This window comes from Anarrhichthys ocellatus, unplaced genomic scaffold, assembly GCF_004355925.1.
Source record: "Anarrhichthys ocellatus isolate YVR2014 unplaced genomic scaffold, GSC_Weel_1.0 scaffold3, whole genome shotgun sequence".
Classification (NCBI taxonomy): domain Eukaryota; kingdom Metazoa; phylum Chordata; class Actinopteri; order Perciformes; family Anarhichadidae; genus Anarrhichthys; species Anarrhichthys ocellatus.
This window is the reverse complement of record NW_022280033.1, coordinates 11,198,588-11,208,889: the sequence shown is the minus strand read 5'-3', so window position 1 is coordinate 11,208,889 and position 10,302 is coordinate 11,198,588. Positions and strand designations below refer to the sequence as shown.

Genomic DNA, 10,302 nt, shown 5'->3' with positions numbered 1-10,302 from the left:
TATATATATATATATATATATATATATATATATATATATATATATATATATATATATACATACACATACACACACACACACTTTACTTAACCAGATAATATTTATGATGAGTTTAAAAAACAAACATAATAGATATAGATTTAAATACTCAATAGCATGTGAAATAGTTGGAATTTGCACCATATTTACCATTTGCAGCCTTATATAATAATCATTTAATACCGAAATGGGTCATTCTGCCTGTACAATGAGTATTTTTATTTTTAATATTTACTTGTAATGGAGTATTTGTACATTGTCATATGACTGACGAGTACTTCTTCTACCACTTTCCTTAACACCATGCCACCCATGTTCTTGTCATGACACCTAGTTCATGAGCTTGAGCAGGTTCGTTTACACGTCTGAGGGCCAAGGTATCTAACATCAGCTATAAATAAATAAAGAGAACAAATGCCTCAGCTAAACTAATCATGTGCCATCTTATAAACTTATTTATGTTTTCATGCTCTTATGCAACCTCCTTGTTTGCATGTCCTCTGTAGTCAAAGCAGAGTAAATTTACACTGTGAAAGGTCAAAGCCAGCATTTCCTCCTTGCCCATCAGAGCCCTCTTAAATGTTGATTGCGTTGAGTGTTGCTGGGGTCATGCCGTCCTCACAGATCACATTTCCAACCACCACTGGCTCACACGGGCTACATGTCACCTCACTGTGCTCTCACTCACACAGTTATTTCATGTGGCATGTCTGACGCGTCCCAAAGAGCGAATACAAGCAACACTAAATCATTTTTTTGAAGCAGACCACCCAATGTGGGGACCTTTAGAAAAACAGACATCCATAAACAGTTAGCAACCAGAAAGTGACAAATATACGTAAAGGAAACATACTAGTAAATGAATGCAAAGGATGTTATTCCTTCTCCAATGCTTCCTAACATAAGTCCAACTTTAAGCAGTGCTCTACAATTTCATATTCACTAATTTGTTTGCCCTTAATGATGCTAAGTTCAGTGCCACATTGAGCATGTAAGCTATTCCTTTTTAAAGGAGGACATAATTGCTGATTTAAATCAAAAACCGCTGTGCTCCACTTATGTTAAAATACATATCTGAGCGGTTCACGGTGTGCCACAGTAAAAGCATAAACAGTTGGGTGTGTCACTAAGTAAAGAGTTCAATTACAGGCAAACACACTACCCCTCCCTCCAGAGTAGATAGGGCGTGCAAATATAGCCCACTGCCAGCTGCTACTGAGCACATTGGGTTATCTCCCTCAGATTATAAACAAATGCTTTCATTCCCAGTCACACACACAAGGACAAGAACTACAACAACAATGCACGTCATTTTCAAAAGCAGCATATTAAGGGAGAAAATACCAGTGTGATTAAACAACATATTAACACTGATAAGATTAATTTACAATCATTCTTGTGACTTTTCTGTTCTTTTAAATTCACCCGAAAGCAGTTTGGCAACTGTTATTTATCCTACAGGAAATAAGAGGATCAAATAGCAGCATCTGAATACTGCGTCTATATGTTTATGTGTGAAAGCCTGGAAGGTGGCAGCGGGTGGTAGAGGGCGCAATGGGGGGCTAATAGTGCTGATGGATTAAAACCAAATTATTTAGCTGGTTTCGTTTTCCAGTAGGATTTAGCTTTGAGGTAAAATTCATCTAACAACTTTAAAGCCAGAACCATTGTAACTACAAAGCTCAGGAATCGGAAAGAAAGGACGGTTATATTACTTCAGCCTCACAGGCTTTTTATCTGGTGCACATTTTCAAAAGAAATACATGTATTTCCAAACCCTCTTACCTTCCCCTCACTGTTATTCAAACTGTCCATTTCTGCTTCAAATGCCTCTCCATCCAGAAGTGTTGTGCATCCACGATTCAGGAAATATCTCAAGACTTAAGATGATGATCAAAGCACATACGGAAAGCAAGACGCACACTTTTCAGCCCGACTCACAAAGTTCAAAGTGTATTAGTGTTGGTGTGTGTAGCGCCCTGCAGATTTCCTTTTATAGACACATAATAGCCACAAATAGCTTGCAGACAGCAGTCAGCCTGCTGGGCACCAGAAGAAATGTCTACACTTAGAGCTACAAACAAACACAGCTCTGGTTCCATGGAAAGATTTATTGTTCGATTGTAACACTTTTAGTCTCCGATCCCTGAACATTACAAAAGTTGTGTATTCCTCCAAGGCAAGGGGCCTTCATATATTATATACTGCTACAAAGTGACTGACATATGGCTGAAAACATGACATATATCTTGGCTGACTGAGCTCAGATCATAAATAAGAGAGGTGGAGGTGATTGCATTGATCGGGAAATGAGAAAAACCTTCAAAGAAAATATGTGTTGCCATACATCATAACATCATATCAAACATTCATGAAACAAGCATGTCTGATTTATTAATAAAGAACATTATTTTTGAATTCATGAGCAATATAAGCTGTTCATTCAGACTCCAGATACCATGAACCTCTGCCAGCCAACAGACTGACGTGACAAATATATCTCAGCATGTTTCTAATAATGACTTATCGGGGTGCTTGAAACAAATTCATTTTCTTGCTTGTTTGAATCTGCATCGACTTCTCTGCTCCCTTATCAGTGAGTGAAAGCAGACCTCTGGAGTGGATGCTAATCCTTTAAGTACACTACATTCTTCATTCCTGTCACAGCTGTTCTTGTCTATTTCCACCCTGCTGTCTCCTGTGCCTCTGTCTCACTGTGGCAGCCGCACGCAGAAAGAAATTACAATACGACTAAGCTTTACACCTACACCGGCGCCTGGTCCTCTCTAGTTTACCTCTGGTGTTGTAAACTCCCTGGAGTTTTATGAGTTAGTATTGTGAGGGGCTCGTGATGAAAAGCATCTGACAAGTGCCTGAAATGTAAATATGTAAACGCCTTTGATAGCAGCAAATATTAAATTATAGCCTTAAATTATAGCCCCCCCCCCCCCCCCGATTAATATCCAGTATCAGTTGGCTTTGCTTTCTGGCATGTAACATGTGACACTTTGGAGCTAAAAGCTAATACGTTTAGCTCCAAGGACATTTTTCGATACTGGAATACTATATTTAGCAATTAGTTCACACCAGCAGAGATAAGCCTCTTGGCAATCTACTGTTTTAATGAGTTTAAGCTTAATACTGAATTGTTTGGTTTAACTGCTAGAGTCCAAATGTGCAGTATTTATCAAAATGTAATGAGGTAAATGTCACCTATTAAAAGAAACCCCCACATAGAGAAATAAAACAAATTAAATACAAGTTTGTGAAAAGTGACCTTGGGTTGGGCAATATGACGAGACTGACATTCAAAACGATATGGTTGGCCACTAAATAATTGTCCTCACATGTCCACGATAATATAAGATAAAATTTAATTATGCAACACCTGTTACATTTTGCTTTATCAGTTTTCCACAGGATTTTGTGAGACTATGTTGGATTGAAGCTGCTACATAGAACCTTTATTTTTGTGTTGATATTGGCAGTCCCAGTGGACCAAATTGGTAGTGTTTCCCTGTCCCATTAGAAAACCTCTTATTTTACTGCAGCAGGGTCTGCCAGTCTGCTGTGCTCAGTCCTGGGTCTCCTCTTCCTCCCTTCCCTCCTCACTGCGGCGGGCTGGTTGCTGCCGGAAGCCCCGCTGGAGTCTGAGCTGAAGGAGCTCCTGGTAAACCTGCATCAATTCATCTGATTTCGCGCAGAATCCGACCCCGTGGCACTAATAACAAGCATTAGAAAATGAATTATATAGAAATAATCTTCTTGCTTATGGTCTTGTTCACTCATAAAGTTCATATAAAGGCATCGGTTCTAAATTGAGACCGTTTTGTAACCAGTTAAAAGCTCCTCACAGTAGCTTCAAGTACCGATGACAATACTTTGTACTTTTACTTCAGGTCAATCCAGGTCTGGTAGATTCCCAACATAGCCGCAGATGGAGCACAGAGGACAGTCTACACCGGTAAACAGTAGGGCAAGGAGCTGGGGGGTCTCGCCGCAGGGAGAGAAGGCACAGCAAGCACCAAGTTCACGCCCCTGAGCAGCAGCGAAGGGGCGTAGGGGATGGGTGCTGTAAAGCTGACAAGGACTGAGCCACGAGCCGCTTTCACAGCCGAACAAGAGCCGACCACTGCAGAGGAAATAAGTAGAGGGCCAGCGAGCCCACCCGCTGAGAAGTGCAAAAATATTTTCAGTTCATTATGCAACTGTTGCAGAAAGAAATAGATGTTGGCGGGGCTGCTAGAGTCTTGGTGATTAATGGGAAACGCTGACTATATTCAGTCCCTGTCTCTCTTTTTCTCTTACTTATAGCTATAGCTTATAAAAAAAAAAGTAACATGCAAACTATACGTCTGACTATATAAATGTAATTAATGGTGCTGTTTGATGGCAGGTTAATAAAGACTGCACAACTGACATTTTCAAAACGTTTTGTTTTTTGTTGCAGGAATTGGCGCATTTACTCAACGATGCGCAAAGTGGGCCGGTGTTTTGGATGACAGGGGATCTCACCTGTGACGTGAGCGGCAAATAACACACTTGATGAGGAAATCCCCTATGGAACGAAACAATTTAGCCTAATACTGTATGGGGGACGTCCCGGCTCATAGTCATCGGTCATATTGGCAACTTCAATTTTATACATTATAGCCATCATGGACTGCTTGTCATACAAGACCAAGTAAAGCTGCGACCATTGTCATTTATAGCCAGCAACTCAATGTTGCTGCCTGAAATGATACATGTCTCTGGCAGATGTTCTCAACACTACCTAGCTGGCTAACTAGTCTAATATATACTCCATGAGTTAATTGGAAATGCTGCTGTCATGATGTTTTCGGATTTAACAATATAAGAGAAAAGGTTTGAGGAGTAAGTGATGTGTTTTGCATTTGTCATTAAACACTTTTTTCACATAACCTCACAAACAAAAATACAATATTTAGTTAATGAGGTGCTCCTTGGCGGGTTACTACTGTATTAGTAAACTAGTTGTCCATTTATTCCATACACTTTTTGTGGTTGAAAGAACTCTTTAAATGCATCAGAATATATGTATCAGAAGCTACTGATCATACCAGATCAAGAAAGGCTGTGGGTTCATCTAAAACCACCGAGTATGTTAAGCTGAGCAAGAGGATGTTTGTCTGTCTGTTGGTTTTTTTTCTTACAAATTCAACTTACAACTTACACTGTTATAGCTTCTTCTAAAGTTGCATAGTGTTGCTTTAAGTTATCGAGTTGTCAAAACGTATGTGACTCTGACACATTTACAACACTAAAACTATTAAACTGTCATCATTTACAATCAATAAATTGACTCAAAATTTCTTATGAATCAATATGGAATAAACATTTTAGCATGTATGTTACATGGTTCAATTCTCTTACAAAACCAATGGTCCCATCCCAGTTATATGACTGTAATACAAATCCGCGCTCGTCCTCAGATGGATCCATGAAGGCCTCTTGAGACGAAGACTTTATCACAATATGAGCAGGACCAGCCAGTAATTGACTCTGGATGGAATCTCGCACACTGGATGCACTTTTCAACAAGTTGTGTCCCCAGATTATTATCACCCAGGTCTCCAGTCATCACTGGAGAGCATCACTGATGAAACAAGTCCTAGTCATGTCAGTGTGTATGTGGCCAACAGCAAACGTACAGTAGGTGTACACAACAAACAGCAACACTTGTGCAAAATGAGGCAATCCAGCCCGACACCACAGCAAATTACAACCTCAAAATATCTAAACTATCACCTTTCTGACAAAACAGAAACTAATCAAAGTGCGTGTGTTTGCAGAGCTCTTTTACTGAATTGCTGAACACTATGCAGGTGTTCATGCCAGTATAAAGGTCAGCATGCATGGGTTTGTTTGTTCTACAGCTCAAAGAAAAAAGACAAACCTCTTGGAACAATATTTGTGCACTTTATTGAGAAAGTGAACAATGAACACTCAACTGTTGTGACTGTGAGAATGTAAAAGTGTAAAATAATACAAGGCAGATATTGACAATCAAAATGTTTTCAGAAAACAGAGCAATTCACAATTCACAATTTTGCTCATACAGAAGGTGTGTTCAGTCTTAATCAGGACTCTGCAGTACGCACATTTCCTGTGGACTCTGTTCAGCCATGGAGCGTTTTATCTTGGTGAAGACAATAAAAAGTTTAAGGGCGTCACATTGTCATTGGCGGAGACACTATTTAGCACAACGGTGTGAAGTGGAGGTAGCCAGCAGTGTCCATAGTTAAATTGACTCTATATATTATTATGAATTCATTTGGACATTAGAGAGCAGTCAGTTCATGCTTTACAGTCTCTGTTCTATGTAGTTGCACAGGCAAAACTCTGGTTTTAGTAATAAAAATAAAGGCCATTATTGCAAATGGATTCAATCTTACTAAATACTATTAGCAGCAATTGATTCATGAAGACAAAAAGCATAAAAGGTTGTTTTACACTAATCCACCAGAGTAACATGAAGGAAAAAGAAAAGAGCTGGGGAATAACAGTCTGTGTCCTTCATGTATGTACCTCTACGCTGTGGTCAAGGTGGGTAGAAAGCGCTGTCGAAACAGTTTACGTGTCTGTCAGGAATGTCAGACTCATGTAGCGCCTCTCTGCTGGGGATCTGTGTCAAGAGCTCCACATCTTCATCTGAGGTAGAGGGATGAGTGAGGATGATCCGCGGGATCTGTCAGATGATTGCCACAGAAGGGAACAGGAGTGGGAAGGAAAATAAGTACGTTTTCATGTGATACAATGTCCTTACATGCTGAAATGTCAGAATAATCATGTCATGAAAATCTCTAATGTTTATCTTTGCAGGATTCTTTGGATTTTGGAGGTCTCGGGGATTGCTAAAATGAATTGATTTCAGTGTAAAATGATATCGTAGGTGGTATATGCTACTGAGGGATGAAATCTGCTTACTGTCATTGTGTGCTTCCCCCCTTGAAGTGAATCATTTCTCATCAAGGCCTGCACCTTCATCTTAAAGAAGGTCCTGTTCAACTGGCTCCCCAAATCAGACTGAAACGCCAAAAGACAAAGAAGTGTAAAAGAAAGACTTATTTTGAGGGTGTAATCCACATATGGCTTGAGGCACATCGTAAAACAATAGTGACATTTGAAAAATGTTATTCCATTTGTGCTGTGATTTGAGCAAACCACCCACAATGCCATTGCCGTTGCAGACAACTGCCTCAATCTCCTTGGACAAACGGTCCTCTGTGCTCTCCATCTTGGGCTGTTTGTCTCTCTGGCCTCCGCCGTCCTGCCTGCATGGCTGTCGCTGCGTCACTTCCCGAGGATCCTGAGGCTCATCTGGGTCACACACCTTTCGGGGTAGCAGCTTTTCTCTGAGTACTTTCATCTTAATGCAGCTCCCAGCATTCCTGAGGGCGCTGACTGCCTCATGGTGGGTCGCTGCCTGCATATTGAGGCCATTGACCTGGAAGCACCATGGTCACATTACACTTTCAGGGGTCAGGAGTCAGAGATGCGGGGCTAAGTCACACTCTTAGTTGTCTGAAAATAGCATGTTTATTACCACTACAGACTCTAAATCGGCTAACCTACCAAAGTGTGACTCTAAAGATTGATTTTGCATTTTGATTCACTTGTTTTCAATTTGGCTGCTGCCTCATATTGGCTTAATTCGTGAGGGGAGTCCCAGCAGAGTGTCCTCTGCTGGTCTTGTGCTGCCCTCCATTGGTCACAAGAGGAACATCAGCAGGAAGTAGGTTTCATAATGACATTCTTGCAGCCAATTTAAAGTGCTTAGTGATTTCCATTCAGTCAACAACATTTCACACGCTGGGTTGAATATTTAACAGTTAGTGAACAGGAGATTATGAACAGAGAAAAATCACTCCCAGCCTACCTCCAGCAATCTATCTCCAACATGGACCCCTGCCTTTTCTGATGCCCCCCCTCCATTTACTCTGGAAATATAAATGCCCTGAAAGGAAATAGACATGTTAGCCTGAGGGACACGTGTAATAACATTGTGCTCAAAGCACTCCCTGTTGGTAAAGTAGAATGTGTACTTCAGTTGCTCAAGGCTGCTGCTTCTCATTATCTTTAACAAAACAGGCAAACATGTTGCAAGGGATTGAGCCCTGCCGGCTCTTCTGCACCAGCACTTACCTCATCATGGTCATTGTAAGGCAGAGAGCCCCTCCCACCAGCAATGCTGATTCCCAAACTACCACTCTGGCCAGACACTTTGATCTGTAACTAATAAATATATTTAAAACTTAAGCCTGAGTGGAGCAACACAAACAAAAAAAAAATTAGATTTGCAATAATAATACTTTGCCACAATCAATCAATTTCCAGCAGCATCTAGTGCAACCTCACAGAGAATGATTAGACATTAAAGAAAGAGACGGCGTTCAGTTACTCTTAATGGCACATGGGAGACGAATGATTCCTGAGGAGGGGTCCGCTCTGTCACCAAATGCTTCAGATGCCCGGTTGTGGGGGAGATCTTTACGTTGGTGGCAGGGTCTCCATGTAGACCGGTCCCCGCATTAAGAGCTCTGTGACGCTGTAACTTCCTTCCCTCTTTGTTTTCACCTCTCTGATGGCGAAACCGTCGCGGTGAGGCATCGCTCTCCGGCAGCTGGCCTGCACCATCCTGGTGATTAGAAATAATTCAACGCTTTTGTCCTCGTCAGTCTGCGAGATGCATCCGTGGAGGCCGATATTTAAATTCACTCACAAGCCATTAGCAAAATGACAGACTGATAAAAGGATGAAACAAGTAGTTAAACAAGCATCTTCTCAGAAAGGGTTGACATGTAATAATAATTCATCTAGATTAAGTGGGAAATCTGCAGCAGAATTACAGTTGATGAACAGCTGCAGTGGAAGACGTGGCTGATAAAAAATGTGCATCCCCACATCAAGAGAAATCAAGATAAACAACATGAACTGTGTAAGATACCTAAACTTGAAAACAGACCTCCTCGGGTTGCTCAATTCCCTCTGCTTCCTTCTCTGCGCTGGTCATGTCAGTGTTTATGTGGCCACACACACTGTCACCGGCCGGGAACAGTTGAGGTCTTGCCTGCTGACACTCTTTGTTTGCCAACCAGCTGAAGCCTGGAATGGCCACGTTTTGGCTGCTGGTCCTGAGGGACGGGTTAATATGAGGCTTTCTACACTCCTGGAGATAGTCAGAAGACACCAGCCGATGCTGAAAGTTTAATTTTTAAGTAAAATCTTGAGGGAAATAAGTAGCGACAGTGATGGATCAGTGGGGAAGAAGTTTGATGAAACCATGTCCCTCATCTTGAATGCATGGCCGTTTGTCAAGGCAGGACTTAAACTAAGAGCAGCACAATGCCAATCCTTGGAGGAATATCATGCTTTCCAGTGGAACAGCTGATAATCAATGTAGTTAAGCCACATTAATAAAATCCTGTTCTACTATTCATAATTCATGCTTATGTCGTGCACCAGGGGGCACCAAAACAGTGATTACTGCAAAGTGTAATTGCACTATGCTCACTGGTGCAATCGTTTTATAAAGCGAGAGCAGTCAGGGTGGAAAGATCTCATTTGTTTGTCTCTTTCTCTGCCTTATTGCCAAAATTTGTTTTCTGATGCATCTTGAGCAGAAGGCAAAGAAAGAGAGTGAAGGTTGATGCCATGCTTGAAATGCATTGTCGTCTCACTGAAGAAGCCTCCACTTGAGAATAGTGGGAGTCCATCCTAAGCTTCACTACATTTCTTATTACAAACAGTTCAGCACCTGAAACTGAACACCAGTAACACCACTAACACCACTAACACAGACTTTCCAGTGAATTACCCGTTGTTTTTTTATGTTTTTGACTCAACAGGTAATTCACTGGGAAAATAGTACTCATCTTCACGCAATTAATCAAAAATGTACAATGAGATTCAAATAAAGGTGCACTTGCCGTGAACATTAAAATATACATATATACATCAATTCTCTGATATACTTAAAGCATGCCAGCGTCAATACAACATGCAGCATGTGCAGGGTGAACAAGTCAAATATGGCACATGCTGGCAGAGCATTACAGAAATATCATGCACTGCTGGGCAGACAAAACAAGCAATGGAGGGGTCAGGAAGTGGAATATCTGGTTCGTTGCCTCAAAGCAAGTCAGTTTAAGTTTTAATATATTATTTTTAGATATGGATAATTAGAAAGGCCACACCAAAAGTATCTGTTTTTTTAAGTTCATCTCTCTGAGATTGAGTCTC

General features: G+C 41.0%; 2 protein-coding genes across 4 annotated transcripts in view; both read right to left on the bottom strand.

Annotated features, from left to right (window-relative positions):
* The window catches only part of mlip (muscular LMNA-interacting protein), a 27,368-nt gene extending 25,375 nt beyond the window's left edge, over positions 1-1,993 (bottom strand). For all 3 annotated transcript variants that reach the window (XM_031841740.1, XM_031841747.1, XM_031841755.1), the window contains exon 1: positions 1,825-1,993. In XM_031841740.1, the coding sequence (XP_031697600.1) occupies positions 1,825-1,854 (30 nt within the window). In that variant the 5' untranslated portion in view covers positions 1,855-1,993. The remainder of the gene's footprint in view (positions 1-1,824) is intronic.
* Positions 1,994-6,131: 4,138 nt separating this feature from the next.
* LOC116379867 (protein scribble homolog) lies at positions 6,132-10,240 on the bottom strand. Its single transcript, XM_031841838.1, has 4 exons — positions 7,940-10,240; positions 7,232-7,507; positions 6,988-7,086; positions 6,132-6,748 (listed from the first exon to the last, which is right to left on the bottom strand). The coding sequence occupies exons 1-4, from the start codon at positions 8,132-8,134 to the stop codon at positions 6,602-6,604; spliced, it is 717 nt and encodes a 238-aa protein (XP_031697698.1). The 5' UTR covers positions 8,135-10,240; the 3' UTR covers positions 6,132-6,601.
* Positions 10,241-10,302: the final 62 nt, after the last annotated feature.